We start from the raw sequence: 20,100 nt of genomic DNA, 5'->3' as shown, positions 1-20,100 counted from the left end.
CTAATTTTATCGAATTTACTACGGTTCATCCATTTGTTCTTCTTTTGTCCAGGAATTTGTTTACTCTTAGCTTTGTTCTTTTCTTTTTTCACACAAACTTAACCATCTTTGAAATGTTAAACTTCCATGTATACACATATCCACGCAATTCATAATATTATCATTCCTATTGTTAAGTGTATCATTTTGTCTGTATATTTCTAAAGTACTAAACTAATATGAGTTGAAGAATGAAATGTTTAAATGGTATAAAAGAATAATTATCAAACGAAATTAGTCGATTAAATATATTTTTTTAAAGTGAAAAAATAGGATGATTTAATGAAGATTATACTACTAAAGTAATATTAAGTAGATGAATAAATGATTATCTGTCATAAGATAAGGTTTGAAATGAGATTCTATCTTTCTTTCTATTCTATGCTAAATAGATACTCATGTGTGAGTAAATATAAAGACTAACAAACTAACATACACATTTTTTTTTAAAAAATGTAAACTTATACACAATTCAAGGTGTACAACCATAGATATTCTATTTATTCCAATTTTCGAAATGTTCATTATTTTTCCCATCATCTTTATTTCTTTTGTTATCATGATACAATTTATTATACCATCACTGAATATATATATAAACAACACTTAATAATAAATTATGACTTAGTTTATCAGGTGCAATTGACGTATCGCGGGAATTATAGTCAATTGTTGTTTGGTTGTGTTATTTGTTCTGCTCATTTTCTGTTAGAGGGCGGACATTTTTAAAATAAGAAAGAAAAAGGTAATAAGGAGAGACTAGAAATAGATTGTAAAATTAAAAAAAAATGAGCAAAGAAAAGAAATTTCGATCAATTTTTCCCCCTTTTAAAACATATGAGGTTAAAGAGAAGTTTTTTTGACTAGGTTATTAACAAAAATGAAGGTAAAAGGGAAATTCAAGTAGAAAAATATTTTATTAATAGTAATAATGTTAATAATCATAATAGCAAGAAACAAAGTAAATTAAAACACAATGGGGTGAACTATACATGGTAGAAATAGTTTAATTGAATGAGGCAAAACATTATTCCCATCCATTCTCTTCCCTTAACAACGGAATTGAAATTTTCTTCTATCGAAGAATGTAAATTATAAATAATGTCAAGTTTTATGATGTAAAATGAATGTGTCGACTGTTTTCTGGTGTTAAACTTGTGTTTATATAAAAATATATATAAGAATATGCTCTTAAGAGCAAAATTTTTAAAATTATTCTCTCTTCCAACCGTTTTGACTACACCTTTGCTTAGCCACACTAGGAGATGCTCACGAGCCCGAATATACAAATTCCTAGAACATCTGCGTATATAACTTGCCCCACAGGAGCAGTTCAATTGATAGATGCAGAAAAAAGTGGCTCGTCTAGGCAATTTATCTTTCAACATCAGCGTGATCATTGGATGTGTGGAAAACATTTCTATATTTATCAATTCAACTGCTCCTTTGGGGCAAGTTATATAGGCAGATGTTCTAGGAATTTGTATATTCTCTTTTCATTAATAAACTTTGGAAAAAATAACAATCCTTATTGTAAAAAATGAGCAAAATCTCAATAATTTAATTTTTCGATCATTTTTAAAGCTTTCTTTTTTATATATGAGAAATGTTTGAACAGATGTATGTTGGAATAATGATGAAACTTTTAATTGATTGATTTCCTTTTTTGTTAATCAACAGTAAATATTAATTAATAATCCATGGAATATTAGAATTCAAGGTTAACTTTTCTATAAAAATTTATGGACGTAGAAATCAGTCACTTGTTAGTATCCAGTTGAAATAATTGGGAAATCTTATTTATAGCGTTCATATTGTTCACTTTATCTAACTCATATGAATATATGTTCATTATTTGAAGTGTTAGTGTATTTATTGAAATCTATAAAGTGTGAAGTTTTATTCAATTCTCTGAAGTAACTCTTCGATATGTGTTTCCATATGAACTTGAAAACATATTTTACAATAATCAAATAAAGAATCTTTTAAAAATCTTCAGAAAGTTTTGTTTACCTGCAGTTTTTAAAATCATTCTTATTTCTAGTTTCTTTGTAAGGTTGTCTGCTAACTATTTTTATCGTAACCAAGCTCCTACGTAACTTGATCTCTTTTGGGTGAGTATATTAGCTTTTAAATAATCAGGAAAGACTGTTGTAGTGCATGTTACGAACTGAATTTGGTTTGTGATGGCATACAAAACTTTCAAAAGATATCATACTTGCTAGTCTTATAAGTTCATTTGTAAGGTTTATATGGAAGTAGTGTTAATAAACACATCATGATATTTACTACATTAATGAATTCTTTTTCAGCTAAAAGGAAATTAAATTTTACATCAATGCTGTTAGATATAGGTTCGTGACAAAATCTCCTTGCTACTGGTCAAATCTTTACAAATTCATGTTTAAAATAATAAACCCATAAATGGAAACTTGAAAACTTTACATTGACAACATGACTTAGTAAATATATTGGGTTGAATTCAAAGATAGTTGTTTGTCGATTTCATTTGACGAAACTAATCAAAAACCTTGAATTCTAAACTATAAGATTTCCATCCATCAACTTAAAAGTTAAATAGTTGTCACAGAAGTTAATGTCTAATGGTCCAATTGAATTTCAAACTACGATCATCATAAACAGTTGCTTATATTATTTCGAGATGACAGCAACATTTTCGTTCCTATAATCTATTCAGTGAAATGAGATTTTTATTTTTATTTTCTACAATTTTTGATTACATTAATGTTCAATTAATTTTGTTTTACGTATACAGTCATCTGTGAGTCGCAACCAAACGGGACTAAGTGGATTATCTAATGCCACGTCTACTGCAGTTATCCCAACTTCCATAATTGCTGAAGCAGTTACTATAACTGGAATTCCCACTGTAACCGATTCAAGAGAAAGCAGTTCAATAGAATCTTATTGTGATTCACAAGTTAATTTTCATTCAAATTTAGCTCAAGTTTATATGAACCAGTCTAACTTTTACAATATAAATTCTCACGATGAAAATAATACATGTTCAACTATTACTAACAATACTAATACTACTTCTACTACAACCACTTCTATGAGTAGTAAAATTCATACAAATGATATTGACAATGATAGTGTTGTAATTAATGAAGATTCGGATAAATCAATGAATTTCCATTCAAATCCATTTGATTACTCTCCTCAATCATTATATACAAATTCTTATTATAATCAATATTTCTCACAATATATACGAGATAATATTCCTTTGAATAGTATGTTACCAAATATGAATGACACTTTAAACTATACAGAATCACTAAATAATCACAATATTAATAGTAATCATACAAATCGAAACTATGACTATTCGAATCCTTGTGGATTTTATTCAAATTTTTTCTTAAATTCAAATAACAATATACATTCTAATGATATAGTTGGTAGTTGTTCTTCATCTTCGACAAAAATGAATTCATCTAATACGCTACCTTATCATAGTCAAAATCAAGATCACCATTTTTCTTCTCATCACCAACATCCTCATCATCAGCAGCATCAGCATCGACAGTATGACCAATTGCGTAATCATTATCATTCGTTACTTAATGATGCAATAAGTAAGGATGACTGTAATGATTCCAATTCAGTACATTCAAGTCAATCTATGCCAAATTGTTTATCATCAACAATCAATTCTACAATTCAACCGCTTAATTTTATTGATCCTTATATCGATGTTTCTGATGATGTACAGTCACGTCCACATGAAAAAACTCATCTACAACATGAAACTAATCAATTAGAGCATAGTCCAAACTCAACACCATATTTACAACATGGATTGCATTCTCATTATCCAATACTTTCTAATAGTTCTTCAATTTTAATAACATCAACATCACCATCATCATCTACATCATCCTTACAATATCATAATCTTTATCAATCACAACATTTTCCATCAAATCATGCACATTCATCTTTATTACATAATTCACAATATACAGGATATCGTACTAATTGTATACCATCAAGACCAACATCAAGAATTCGACATACTAAATCATCTTCCTTGAATGGTTCAATTCGCAGTGATAGTTCATTAAATGATGATATACAAACAGATAGAATTGGGCTTAAATCAAATGAATTAGGAATAGATGAAACTGGTCAGTGTTTATTTATAAAATTATTTTGAATAATTCTATACGTTAAATTAACTTATTATTGTTTGTTTGAATTTTCCCATTGATACTTAGGACTGCAACTGGTCAGTCTCTAATTAGCATATGTGCATACTGTGCGTATTGCCTCGATATAGCCTTATTTCACAAGCATTATAAGCAAAGATGGATAGTGGCTAACAGTGGAATCCTAGCTGAGTGGATAACGCGATGGCGTTTCAAGCGAAAGGTACTGGGTTTGAGTTCCAGAGTGAACACAACTCTGAGATGCAAGTATATCCAGCTGACGAGTTCGAAATAGGACGGAACGCGCATCCTGGATTCCACTGCTAGCAACTATCCATCTTTGCTTATAATTTTATAAGTTTATGAAATAAGTTAATTGTTTTCATGTTATTGATAAAATTGAAATTAAAATTTCATTTAAATGAAAAAAAATTTTTCTCAAAGTGATGAATCCAAATATAATTTACTTTAATTAAAATTTCTTAGAAAAAACTTTAGAAATAAAGAAAACATTCAATGAATATTTAAGTATAGTCTAAAATTTTAATTCTGTATTTTAGATTTGGATTGGTCAAATTTAAGACCAATTAACAATTAAAGGTTTTTTATATAGTTGAGACCATGAGTCAATTGAAGCTAGACCACCATGGAAAACCTGGAAGCACTGGATGGCCGTTTCGTCCTCTTGCGGGACTCCTCAGCAGTGCGAATCCACGATCCCGCCCCACGAGATTTGAACCCGTGACCTATCAGTCTCGTGAGCGAGCGCACATGGATGTACGAATCTCTCAGCATTTTTTTCACTTCTGTCAGTCAGTTCATGAGGTCCCAGGATTTCTTTATATCCGGTGTTATGCATTCCGACGTTGGCGTTTAGATCTCTCATCAGGATTGTCATTGGTTTGGCTAGCACTTCTCTGTGATCGATTAAAGGCTCTCCACAAAACCCCCGTCTGAAAATTAAAGGTTTAGACTTCTTTTTTTTTAAAAATGGTTGACGTTTTGAAAAAAATTGAAAAAAAAATTAATTTTTATTACATAAGAAATAGGGTTTATTATTTCACTTGTTAGTGTAAAAAAGTGTTCCGTTCTCTTTAATCACTTATCAGTTACGAGATCAGTTTTTAATATTGTTGTGATTTGACAAATTAGTGAAATATTTCTGTTTTAGACGATAAACATTAAGTAAATGGCTATATAGTGGAAAAAGGTCATATTAATTGATTGGTTACAAATAAAGCATGTACTGTATCGATTTCTAAAGACTTGTAGAGTAATTGATAACCTTCTTTGATTATGTATTAATATCAGCATTAGTCGTAGTAGTAGTAGTAGTATGGGTATTTATAGTGTGAGTAATGGTGTAAGTAATACTATTGGTAATTGCATTAATAGTAACTTCGCTCTGTTGAGGAGTGTTTACTTCTAAGAAATCTATTACTAGGACCTTTTACCAATCAACTTTCAATGATTTAACATTCCTTCAACTTCAATCAATCTCTTTTTACTTTACATGTATCTGTAAATGAAAATGTGTACCAACCATTAAACTTCATTTGTAGATTAAGAATTAATTCTTCTAAATAAATGATGTCTGAATATCAGTTTAATATTATTCTGTATCGGATAAAAGGGTGACAACTATAAAATCTCACTTTGTCTCAAAATGGTTGAAAAACTTTCTTTTTGTGAATGAGTACATTTTAAATAGATAAGTATAAGCGGATACAATGATTTTCTGAAAAGTTTCGGATGCTTTCTATTCAACTTCCATTCTGAAATAATTTCAACAAGAAAGTCATTAAAAACTAAGTATACATACACCTTACAGGTTAACTTTGACTAGGGACCCTTTAACTGGTTACCTGGAATAGTATGGAAAGCAGAAATACACTAACGCAGTTTTCACAATTTAATTCAATATAAACTAAAGGTTTTGTGCTATTAACTCCTTCATAATTTGTCGAAATGAGTGAATGACTTAATTTGTACATAAATAAACTTGTGTAAAAATTGAAAAATGTTCTTTTAAGACTTTACGGGCATACTAATCGATCATTTTGTCCTGTAAAATGAGAACGATTGAATGATTTTCACCCAGGTATCTCAATAATCATTGAAAGATTGACTTGTATGTAAAACGAAAATCGGATATATATATATATATATATATATATGCTTTCCAGTCACTCATATGAAGCGAAATACATCGTTTTTGTCCAAATAGTTTTGATTACCTTGTAGTAATATACAGTTAGCGTTACTTTTATAACTAATTTTAAACAATATCCTAAACAATGGATTAGCAATTATTTGTAATGTAATATTTAATTAAAATCTGATAGTTGAAAGCGTGAGTCAATTGAAGCTAGACCACCAGACCGGATAATCTCATTACCACTTATCAATCAGACTATCTTAATTGGTATCAAAAAACTTTCAAACTTTGTAACTGCACATACGTCATACTATAAAATACTAGTCGTTATTTTATTAAGTACAATATTTGATATTTGAACATTTCAGTGAAGAGGATTTAATATTGAACACTTTCTGGAGTATTACTTTCCTTCTATAAGACAATTAAAGTTAAAACCGATAAAATTTACTGTTTGAAATCATAAAGTAGTTATTTATCAAGTTATATTAACCAAGATTTTGATTATAGAAATGACAGTGTATTTAATAATGTATTATTATTTAAGTTGAATAAAAATCTAACCAATTGACATCTGGTAATCATAACTAAAAACAGTATGGAAAACCTGGAAGCACTGGACGGGCCGTTTCGTCCTATTATGGGACTCCTCAGCAGTGCGCACCCACGATCCCGCACTCGCGAGATTCGAACCCACGACCTACCAGTCTCGCGTCAGAGCACTTAACCGATAGACCACTGAGCCGGCATCCAACGGTGTTAATGTTTGACTTCAACCAATTCACGATTTTGAGCAACCGTTCACCACTTGTCTTCAGTGAGTTGATATCTCTACAACAGAGTTGGTTGAACTGCACTGGTCATTGCTTCTCACTAGAACTCAAGTGTGGATTCGCACTGTTAAGAAGTCCCATAATAGGACGAAACGGCCGTCCAGCGCTTCCAGGTTTTCCATGGTGGTCTAGCTTCAATTGACTCATAATTTCAACTATGAAAATACCGAAATCTATACAAAACCCCTTCTAATCTAAAAAGTGGTAGTCAATTATTGTATAACATGTTTGACGTTTGAAATTAAAAGTACTAAATCTGATCTCTAATATGAACATCAACACTGGGATTCCAGCTACATCCAGTTGATGAGTTGTCAATATGACAAGATAAGCTTACAGGATTCTAAAAATGGTAATAAACCATCTAACTTAAATGAATATTAAGTGACTTATTTAGAAATATACATCATATTGATTAAATAAAAAATACACTTTAGCAAAGAATAGATTGTGAATATTTCGTGTTTTTTTTACAAATAAATTTTAAAAGTTAATTTTTGTATTATTTTACAAAAAACAAAACAAATCACAGTTTTTTTCCAGAAAAAAAGAAAAAGATTAGCTCATTTTTGTATTTTCGATTAAAACTTTTCTATTTTTTTTGTTTTTTTTTGAAAAAAAGTTTCGATTAAATGTCAAAATATTTTTGTACAAAATTCTATTTAACAAAAACATTTTTTCCCTCAAAAAAAATATGAGTCAGTTAAGTTAACTTTCATTCAAATGTATTAAAAATGAAGAGAATAAGTGAGTGAGCAACTGTAATACCCATTTCCAACAACCATTCGTATATTTCCTTCGATATAATTCCTTCACCATAGAAAAAGTGCACAATAAATAAAAGCAACATAGTACAAAATGATAAAATGAAATGACAAGTGATGTTTTATTTTATTTTTAAAAAATAAATAAATAAAATAAAATAATAAATTTTACAAAATCTCTTGTTTATTTCAGTTTTGTTTTGCATATGTTTAAAAGAAATAGAATAAAAAGAAAATTTGTATTTTTGACTAAACATGAAAAGGGATGAATTATAGAATGGAGACTAAGCAGATTATTATTATTATTCTTTGTTTTAATATATTTTGTGACTAACAGGATATATATATTAGCTGACATTGTTGACTAAGAGAAAAGCAAACACTACACATACTGACATTCCGCTTATCAAACCGCTCATCCTTTGACTAGTCTCTACTTTTGCTTCTAAAGAGACTATATATATATATATATATATATATATATATATATATATAATGGGACAGTGAATGGATAACTAAAGGGTAAAGCTTGAAAAAAATACTGACGACAACAGAATGAAAGTCTTCCTCATTGTACATTCGTTATTTGATTTTTTTTTCCAAAATTGAAATCATAATTATACTTTCGTGTATGAATGTATAGTCGTACAGATATTAAAAAACAACAACTGGAAAATGTTATTTTTTTCAAATTGAAAGTTGCTTAGTATTTGTAATTATGTTCCACTTTAAATCTTAATATGGTTTTCGAAAAAAAGGAAAACAACGTCAGGAATTATTTAGTCTGTGAAACAGAAGGGAGAAAATATTCTTTTGCTTGTATCTGTTATATATATGCTCTTACTGCTTGCCAATAATCGTGCTGATTAGACAAATCGATCAAGTTATTTTGTACTAGGTGCAATGATTTAAACAACACCTAAATATGATATTCAATATCTGAATAAATATTCTCTGTTTTTTATAGCAATCATATATGTAATGATATAAAACACAGTCATGTACACACATATACATACATCTATATTTTAAAATGCCCATTTATGATCAAGTAATCATTGTTACAATGAACACTAACGCAATTATGAATTAGATCATTTTTAAAAATAAATGTTCATTAGCTGGAAGTCGAATATCGATAAAGATTTATAACTGATAGAAAGGATCAGAATGAGTTTAAAAGCGTATATATATTGATAGGACTGTAAGTGTCACTGTAACAACTTGGTCATAATATTGACAACCATTTAGTAAACAGTTTTTTTCTATTTCATAACTAGATGGTAGAATCTACAAATTTAAAGGTTTCATTATAAAACTAGTTTGATACTTGTAACACAATAAAACTTCGAAACATAAAAAATGGTGGATAATAGTTACTTTAATACTGTGGATTAACTGAAGTTGTAACTGTGAGCTATTAAGTTCAATAGTCTAAAAAAACAATAATTGTTGTAAGATCTAAAGATTTTGGCTAGTCTAACCTGTGAGATTTTGAGTGGATATTGTTGAAAGATTTCGAAACTATGATGAGATAGACGTTCAATGTTCCTAGGAGTTTCACTGACTTACCTATTGATTTCATCAGATAGATCAAAATAGAATTTAACATAGTATTACGGTGGCTCAATTTGTTTGACTCGCTCGCATCACAAATAAGAAACATATTCAAAATATCAAAAGATATTGGGATCCCAAAGAACCACTTGATTAGATAGGAGGAAACAATGTAGACAAACTATAGAATTTTTAAGATTACGGATAACATCAGTGCCCGTTGTATATACATATATATCACAGTAATCTATTTCAAGGCATGATATCTAATGACAATTAATGATTTGTGATGGGTTTGGAATATCAACAGGAAGTATATACTTTTATTTTCGTATTTGATCTTGTAACTTTTAGTGTTCTACAATTTATACAGTCAACATCAAACCTTGGAGTAAGTGACGAGTTGGCATGCTGATTATATGTTAACTGATTCAATTCCACAATTTTGTTGGCTGAATAATGTGCTGTGAGCAGACACTTCACTCTCATCACTTTTTACTAAATAGGTATTCAACACATAAGTAATGCTTCAAAGACATTATTGATTAACTGTCTTTATTCTTGCTCAATGTCCTCTCTACAACACTATAGTTTTAAGTTGTGAATAACATGTTAACAAGTTTAATTTCTAACATGATTTTGAATATGCTAGAAGAATCACTAAAAATCAAGGGGCCCTAAATAGATTGTAAATTCTCTCACCATTACATATGTATGACTTCATAGGAAATCAAATCAACACACTCAGATTTTAGCCACAAGTATTATACCATTCAACTATTATGTTCTCATTTTTACAGATTCGTTTGACTCATAACAGAGTACTGTCGTTATTAATGAGTTATTGTATTACTATCATCTCAGTTCATTTCATTAGTAATAACTTAATATCTTAATTAGCTTACATAGTGTTATAAATAGTTTAATTTTGTGTATCTGTTCTACTGAAAACTTTGATTTCCCGTTTTCTTCACAAATATATATATAACATATCATTTCGTTTATATTCGACAAGAAGGACAAAAAAGAAACCGTTCCCCAGTCAATATGTATACGTATGTTTATGTTTGTAATCGTTATCAAAAAAACAAACCGAATATTTCATTATACTAATTAGATTATAAAATATTTCAATAGATCATTTTCTTTAGTCATGCAAAACTTCCTGTAGATGAAAAACGAAATGTAGAAAGGAACTTGAAAAAAGAAAGAAGTATAAGAATTAAATTTGGAAGGAAAAAAAGTAAAGACAACTAGAAAAGAATAAATCCTATCTACATACATACACGTATATATACATATACACACACATGGAATAGATGAGAGAAATCTATTTGGGCATGTTTGTGTAATTGAAAAAGCTTTCATTACACATGCACCTGAACATTTAGTTTCTATTGTCATTTAAATAAGTAGATAATTCCATTTTGTTTTAGTAAATTCAAATAAATCTTCATTACCCTAATTGGGTCCGTAGGTCTTTATTTTTATTTTGGGAAGGGGGAGAAATAGACTCTTCAATTTGGCTTAGTGAAACAATTTCTCTATTGTTTTTTTTCGATTTACACAAAAATTAAATCTTAAATATAATAAAGCATTAATTATGTTAAGAGATTTGGCCAGAAAGTGAAAGCGACCATACATTCAATACGGATATATATATATATTCTTATTGTCTCATATATCAGTGACTGAAACTTTCTTTCATTATTTGTACAAAGAAAGTTTTATCTTTAGGTCAGCAGGAATTTTCAAATGACAAATAACTAACCATGATGTTTAAATCTATCCATCTACTTTAATATATTTGATAAATAGAATAATACATTGCTAAATTTCAGCAACTATTAAATGTAGCTACTAACCTTGTATTTAAATTATGCATTATCTCTTTTATTAACACATGAATATATTTCATTATTAGTGAAGATCTTAATGATTATATTGTTAATATTCAGGACTGAATCTTGTCCGGTATTTTTTGGCCTGTGTACATTATCTTGAAATTTCCATAATCTTACAAGGCTATTTGCACACAGTACGCATATAGCAACAGAGATTTATCGATTGAATTCCCAAAAATCAAAATTAGTAAAACCCATACCTTTTCATATATAACTTCATGTTCATCCAGAAAACTGGTGGACATCTGGGCTTAGCAGCTCAATAGATAATGTATTGTTATTCAAAGCCTAATGCAGTAGGTTCGAGCTTCAGTGGGTATGCCAGCGGTTGGATGCATGTACATTCAGCTGACTAGTCAAAAATAGGACGAAACTCAGATTCTGGATTCTACCACTAGTGACAATCCATAGAGTCATGAAGACAGTTCTATATTTCTGTTACTACAAATCGACTGGGTTTAATGACAATTGAACTGAATGACTTAATTAATTTCGAATTAACTGAAATAGAATATTCAGTCAAAGTGAAACATTTCTTTGGAATTTCTGTCAATTTCTAAACCATGTGTAATTATAGGCTAACTTTACACTTTTTGCTAGTTAACTTTATTTTGTTTCCCTACGTATTCACACAAAAAGTCTGGTTTTCTGTAACAGCGACTTTTATCCAGAATTTTACTGATGTGGTTGAACAGATTGTATGTATTATTTCAATCCAGGGATGGTGATTTATCGTTACTAGTTGATATTAGAAGGTAAAGTAATGAAAATCAGGAGGTAATGATTATTTATTTCATTCTAGCTTGAAGCTTCTCGTTAATAAGCAACCATTGGCAAATGGGACCAAAAATTGGTATCTTCTAGGTCCTATGATGAAGAATAAGGTAATAAGCCGCTTAGATGAAGTCAAATTCCTCATATTTTCGAGTTTTACTATCTACAAAATAGCATAATGATGATCTGGTACCATAGTTAGTGTTTTTTTCGTTCTCGACTTGGTTAGACAGAAGCAATCTCAAAAATCAGGACTAAATACTAGTCAGTCACTAACTGATTTCACATAGTTCTTTCAGTGTGGTTGACCGCTTGACACGTTTTTTTAGTGTAGGGACTTTGGGAAGTTGTTTGATTTTATGGTCTACATGACGAATTGACGTTAAATAAACGACCACTAAAAATCAGAAAGGAATGGACAGCTATTTTGTTCTTGTCTGAGACTTCTCAGTAATGCTGATACAAGAGCACACAAGGAGTCGAACCAAGGAGATTCACATCATTGGATGTCTGCTCATTGACTTAAAAATTATACTCTCTCTATGAAACCTAAAGGTCCTGGGTTTACTGTTGATGTATTGATAGGTGTGTGCTCTTGAGGAGTCCCATACTGGGACGAGGTGACTGTCCAGTAATTCCAGGCTTTTAATGATTGTCTAACTTGGATCAGATCGTTATCTCAGTAAAATTCATCAATCTCCACAACTCATACTGAGAAATAGATTATCAGTGTCTACGTTTTTAATGTGGGGACCGGAGTCAGACAAGACTGCTTACTCTCCCCCTTCCTCTTTCTCCTGATAGTTGGCTGGATTATGTAGACCTCGACATATGAGTGGAAGCACGAAATACAGTGGATAAATTTGATGCGACTTGACAATTTGGACTTTGCAGATGATCTGACTCTTCTATCTCATACACATCAAAAAATGCAGGTCAAGACAACCAGTGTAGCAGCAGTCTCCGTTTGCATTAGTAGGCCTCAACACACATAAAGGAAAAAGCTACATTCCCAAATACGACATGGAGAATACCAACACAATCACACTCGATGGAGAAACTCCGGAAGAGGTGGAAACATTCCCGTACCTGGGAAGCATTGTCGATAAACAAGGAGGATCGGATGCAGATGTGAAGACGAGGATTGGCAAAGCAAGGACAGCATTTCTAGAATTGAAGAATATATGGAACTCAAAACAACTGTCAACTAACTTCAAAGTGAGAATCTTTAATATGAAAATCAAGATAGTTCTACTGTATGGAGCTGGAATGTGGAAAACCACTACAACCATCATCGAAATGTCACAAATATTTCTAAACAATGGTCTACGTAAGGTACTGAATGTCCGTTAGCCATATACTATCAGCAATGGCCTACTGTACGAGAGAATGAACCAACTTCCAGCTGAAGAGGAAATCAGGATAAGACGTTGGAGTTGGATACGACATATATTACGAAAATCACCAAACTGTATCACTAGACAACCCCTAACTTGGAATTCTGAAGGGAGATGCAGAAGAGGAGAATCGAAGAACACACTACTTCGGTAATTAGAAGCAGACATGAAAAGGACGAATAGCAACTGAAAAGAACTGGAAAGGATTGTCCAGTACAGATTTGTATGGAGAATGCTGGTGGTCGGTCTATGCTCCACCACGAATGGGGTAACAGGCGTAGATAAGTAACTAAGTACATTTTTAGTAAGTTGGTTTTTAATAAGGTATTCTTTGAACACCAGCTATCTAAGTTTCTAAGTTTATTTATCTGACATAAAGTTTATTTAAGCTAATAAACAAATGATCGTTAGTCAATATTCGTTATCCTGAAGATTTTTTAAGTTGTTGTTAAAATAAATTGAAAATCATACTAATTAATTTGCCTTCCATAAATGAAAATTTATCGAATCTATGAATGTTACGTTATTCCATGTATATATACATAAAAGGATTTTATTAGTCTTGGGTAGAGTTTGCTTTTTACAATTTCTTACTTTATCTTTTTCAGTAATATAATCATTTCTTTACTAAAAAAAAAACACAACTTTAATTTACTTTTAATCTGTCATTTACAGTTTATTAATTGTACAGTTTTCTAATTCATGTAAAATGATATTAGTAACATTTTACAATGTCTATGATGTCACACCCATCTGTTTTTTTTAAAAAAAAGAGTAAATCAAATCTTTATTTTATAAATAAATAAACAGATACCATACTGTACATAAGAAAATAATTAGCCTAAGGCAATAAGAAACATATTTTCTACCTAATGTTCACTTTATTTATTTATTTATGTACAAATAAGACTTGAACAAATGAATTTTCAAAATGGAATAATGTAAAATACTGATCAGGTGGGGGGGGGGGTTTGCTTTGAAGTATCAAGTTGCTTTTTAAAAAGGAATTCTCATCTTAAAAGCCTGATTTCTCTTTTCTCTTACTAATAATGATGAGATAATCATTTAATACATGCTTTCAAAATGTTTTGTTTCTTTTTCTTACTGAGAAAAGAATTTTAAAGAGGAATGGTTACTTAATTTACTGATCAGTCAATATGAATAACAATTGAATTCATAAATATAAATGTAGAAAAATAAATTATCATTTATCATTGAATATTATATAGTTGAGATCATGAGTGAATTGAAGCTAAACCACCATGGAAAACCTGGAAGCAGTGAACGGCCGTTTCATCTTATTGTGGGACTCCTCAGCAGTACACATCCACAATCCCGTGTCGCGAGATTCGAACTCAGGATCTATCAGTCTCGAGCCAGAGCACCTAACCGATAGACCACTGAGCCAGCACCTAACAATGTTAGTGTCTAACTTTGACCAATCCATGAAATTGAGCAACCATTTACCAATGTCTTCAGTGAGTTAATATCTCCCAACAGCGCTGGTTGAACTCCACTGGTTACTGCTTCTCACTAGAACTACATGAAATAGCTCATGGAGCCAGTCACTAGTGAGCATATGATCACTATCAGAAAGGTCGTGGGTTCGAATCTCGCGACGCGGCGTCGTGGATGCGCACTGCTGAAGAGTCGCACAATAGGACGAAACAGGCGTCCAGTGCTTTCAGGTTTTCCATGGTGGTCTAGTTTCAATTGACTCATATAAATCATATCACTCATACTGACACACACATACACTTAGAGATGTACAAAAAGATATACATAGATATACATATTTGAAAGCACTATATTATAGTCCTTATTTATATAAATACTCAGTAATAAATAATCTAAACAGCACTGGTTATATTATATATACGTTGGGGGTAAAAGTAAAATATTTAAAAATTATTGAAAACTCTATAGTTTAGACAGCAAGATCTTCATTTAATCTGTCTGTCAACTTCATTACATCATAATAAAGAATAGGAGTTGAACTGTGATGGGTAGGAAACAGTTATCTACACAAGACAATAGAAAATGGTCGCTCAGTATCGTGGATTGATTGAAGTTAGACATTCACACCGTTAAATGCTGGCCAAATGATATAGAGGTTTAGCATCCTCTTTTAGGAGAGTAGGTCCTTTGTTCCATTTCTGCTAGTTAAACCATGGGTGTACACCACTGAGGGTTGACGTATTAGGAAGAAACGGATGCCCAGTGTTTCCACGTTTACAACGATAGTCTAACATTGGTCGATTCATGATCTGAAGAAAATAGGAAATTCTCACTCAGAACTCTAAACGAACGAAAAGTACAGACTAGCTTTGAATAAAATATATAATCGTAAATGTCTTTAATATACATATGAGTGTATAGATTTCTGTATGTTATAGTTCATTTAGTGCTTCTCCAGCAGGTATGTGTGCATATATGAAATAGTAGAAAGTGCAAAGACATTCTGAAGAACCCCTATGCATATGTTTGACTGAAGTTTAAGGATTTTAAGGAATACTTAAAAATATCATTTATCTTAAAATATTACTTATTATTTGAGGAACTTTTGTAATGGGTGAAAGAAAATTAACTATTTTAATAGAAAATCACTAATTGTATGCATGAAAATGGAGTAGAGGATAAATTTGAAAACCTATTTATTTATATATTTTTTTTGTGAAAAAGTTGATTTTATAAACTAAACATTAGATAAAACATAAACATGATGTTTTGTGTGTGTTGAGGAAAAGATTACTTCAATGTCTTCTTTATACCTTCTCCCAATGGAGTATCTCATTTTCTCTCATAGTCCTACTGTTTGTATGTTTCTTATGATATGAATTAACAAACCATCTGCTTTATTATATATGTCAAGTGCTATAGTGTCCAAAGAAGAATTTTTATGATAAATCTTAATAAACATCTAGGCATGTTCACTAAAACATATACACATACAAACAATGAATTAATGGTTTATGACTTTATTCACAGCAGTCACTTGTAAATCTTACATATACTAAACAGTAGGTTATCAAATTATCAACAAATGACTAATTAATATACAGAGAAATATTTATGTAAACATTACATTTTGTGGTTAGAGGAATTCAGTACTTGTGTTTAGAAGCCCAAGTAATTCTAAATTATTGATAAAGTTATTCATTGACAACTGGTTGTCATTTCGATTAAGTAGGTCCATGACGAAGAAAGAGTAACTATAAAATAAAAATGCTTTTTATGCAAAAAGTGAGTTTTGTATCTTAGTAATAGATAGATATTAGTTGAAATATTCAAACGTTAGATATTAATTTAGACTGTAAGAGGATGCAGCAACACTTATGAACCATTTATTTTATCATCTTGGATAAAATACTCAGCAACGAACACAGTTGGTTTTTCTAAGAGTAGTGCATATCAATAAAAGCATTCTCGTTTGTTTATTGTTATTGCTAATATCACCGTCCCGATTACTACCAGTAATAATGTTTTTAAACAGTTAGTTCACTTGATAAATCAAAACAAACCAACAAGTATAAATGAAAGTAAATAACAGTCTTTGTAGTTTTGTATAAAACGTGGTTAGGGTAAATTCTTAAATTTATTGAAGTTGTAACCATACAGTAGTTCAAATCTCTCTCGTGTGTTAAAAAACAATGTGTACTTTCAATAAACCTACCCTGTTATTTATTTACTGTTCAGAGTGGAATGATTCATAGTGCTTTTTTTATTTTTCATGCTTAAATGTCTTAATAGGTAAATGTGTAATCAGACTGGTGAAAATGTATTGATCTAGCATATTACATACTTCCTGATAAACTTCATATTCTCGTGGAATTATCTAAATCATTATCAAAAGGGGGTTTTGTGGAGATTTTAGTAATTTCATATAGTTGAGATCATGAGTCAATTGAAGCTAGATCACCATGGAAAACCTGGAAGCAGTGGACGACAGTAACCAGTGGAGTTCAACCAGGTCTGTTGGGAATTATCTGAATGATGATGTTATTCAAAAGCATCTTATTGATGATAATGTTGCTACTGTCGAGAACATTGTTTCAATGTTGCTTGTAAAATTCCCTATTTCATTCCTTGTAAAGCCAAGGGTGTACACTAGCTAGGATCCTCGAATTGGAATGAAATAAATGACTAATACTCTACAATTTTCTGTGATTTGTTAATTCATGATTAAAAACATCGAGGTACTATATATTTCACAGAAGTATTTTATTTACCTTGAAACAACAATTTTAATCGATAAAAAGGTTTAAGTTAACACCATAGAAGGAAATCTGTCTACCCTAAAATATTATGTTATTTTATTGGTAAATCGGTGTGATTATCTGAAAATGGGGGAGAGGCCTTATAATTCTATTTGTTTAATCTAATTTAAATTACGAAGGCAAATAATATTCTTGGAGAAAAAATACTACAAATTCTTCTCATTTCACTAGTTGAAAATGCCACCGCAAAAGTTCACATTATGTATAAAAATTGAGACAAATCTATTACTAAACAAGTGAAACTTTGTAGCAGGAAACTGATATTCACATTTATATGAGTTATTTTTAATAGATTAGTCTTTCAATATTGCCGGTTTTATCTCGAGTTTTAAACTCTGATCATGAATAGTAAAATGAAACAGTATGTTCTTCACTACACATAGTGAGGATCGACAAGCTGTAAATGTATCTTACTGTAGAAACTCAAACGCAAAATATTTTACTTCTAATAACAATTCGTCACTTAGTTACTAGTATATGACGTTAATCAATTGAAGCAACATATTGTCATTATGTTTCAATGAAATAGATGTTAGTCTGATATAATTATTGAATTTTCTCCTGGAAAACAATTTATTCAACCACATACCTCAATTCTATTATAAAATTCATTCTAAAGCTACCTATTAATGTAAAAATTTGACGTAATGATCCATCCACTGAACCAAAATAACATATACTTGTCAAACTGAAAATGATTCAATCAATAGTCGATTATTCCTAACCCTTTTAATAAATAGATGTTCTTTTGGTAGTTAATCAATAATTTGACATTTAAAACGAATCATTTTCTAATTTATTTGACTACTGAATCGTTTTGTTTTTTGCAGATATATATAATGCTTCTTGTTAATTTTATCAACATAAACATGCATCATTTAGCATAGTTTGACTTAAATGACTTTAGTCAACTAAAACGGAATCAATCGATTAGTTTTATTTCTAATCAACTAAATGTCCTCAATGTGTTATTGTTGTCGTCGTTGTTTTTTGTTACTATTGTTCTACTGAATGAATGGATTGATTATTTAGAGTAAATGACTTCTGCCTATAGAAGTGTGTGTGTGTGTGCGCATATGTATTCATTTGTAATACACACCAATACATATAGACACGTACATGTCATTTTAATTTAAATAATATAAACGAAAACGAAATTAAAAGAAGAAAACAACAACTAGTAAATAAATGTAGAAAAAGTAATGAGAGAAAAAAATTGGTTAGAAAACAACAAAAAAAGCACATTGGGAAAAGCAAGAATAAGATAACTCGTGTTCATTTAATCTCTATTAGATACTTTTTTTGTTTTGGTCCCTTTTTTTTAAACAAAAAATGTCAGTGATTGATGAGTTAGATAGATTTCATTTATTTTCATGTAAATATTCAACGTCAATGTCTACCTTCTTAAATTATCCTGAATGTTTTCTTTATTCGAACGAAATAGGGAGGTGGTAGTTGAGAATTAATATGAAGTTTCAACAGTGGATACACCTGTGAAAATTCTGGGTGTTTGTGTGTGTATTGTGTTGATTATTTATTTACTGATTAAATTGGTTTATCGTTTAAATGAATAGGAGGTTAAACGGTTCCAGTCAATAAACAGTTAAATGAATTGGAAAATAAATTAATCATCTAAATCGGTAACATACACCATGCACGTACCCACTTATTCATTCATACTGTACTTCTTTACATATTTTATTCTATATCAAATGGAATGAACATAGAAACCCCTTATCATATGTGTAGTTTCATGATGAATTAAGAAAATTTAGAACACTTAAGATATTCCTATTTCTATTTTTAACCTTTACTCTCCTCCCTCAATCTTTCTCTGAAATCTTTTTTTTCGACTTCTCATTTGTATTGTTTGTGTTTTATTTTCATGTGTTTTTTTTAAAGGAAAACAGACAAAACACTCATTTTCTAATTTTGAGTATTGTCTAATTCAACCGTATTTTTCTTGGATAGAAAATATTTTTTATATACGGATCTAGAATAAATAAATAGGTGAATAAAGAGGAATAGAGCAGTTACTTTTGGAATTATACCCTTGAAATTCTAGCTTTATTAACTATCTATCAACTATTCGGGTAAATAGTTGTGCTGTAACTCCGTAGTATATCATTTTTGACCTTTCATACATCCAATCTTGAAGTGCGTTCACTTTGAACTGCATATCTGTATTCGTTGATGATTTAAGCAAGTAATTCACATAGTTA

At 30.3% G+C, this 20,100-nt stretch overlaps 2 protein-coding genes across 2 annotated transcripts in view; one reads left to right on the top strand and one right to left on the bottom strand.

Annotated features, from left to right (window-relative positions):
* The window catches only part of Smp_174170 (putative homeobox protein meis), a gene marked incomplete at both ends in the record, with an annotated part of 39,948 nt that extends 36,630 nt beyond the window's left edge, over positions 1 to 3,318 (top strand). The window contains 2 exons of the mRNA XM_018793624.1: positions 2,816 to 2,980; positions 3,298 to 3,318. Coding sequence (XP_018648117.1) covers positions 2,816 to 2,980; positions 3,298 to 3,318 — 186 coding nt within the window. The remainder of the gene's footprint in view (positions 1 to 2,815; positions 2,981 to 3,297) is intronic.
* Positions 3,319 to 3,990: 672 nt separating this feature from the next.
* On the bottom strand, positions 3,991 to 11,444 carry Smp_174160 (hypothetical protein; the record flags this gene model as incomplete). Its single annotated transcript, XM_018793623.1, has 2 exons — positions 3,991 to 4,159; positions 11,392 to 11,444. The coding sequence occupies 2 exons, from the start codon at positions 11,442 to 11,444 to the stop codon at positions 3,991 to 3,993; spliced, it is 222 nt and encodes a 73-aa protein (XP_018648116.1).
* Positions 11,445 to 20,100: the final 8,656 nt, after the last annotated feature.

Source organism: Schistosoma mansoni, chromosome 1, assembly GCF_000237925.1.
Source record: "Schistosoma mansoni strain Puerto Rico chromosome 1, complete genome".
NCBI lineage: Eukaryota > Metazoa > Platyhelminthes > Trematoda > Strigeidida > Schistosomatidae > Schistosoma > Schistosoma mansoni.
The sequence above is the reverse complement of the archived record's forward strand: the minus strand, read 5'-3'. Positions and strand labels throughout refer to the sequence as shown.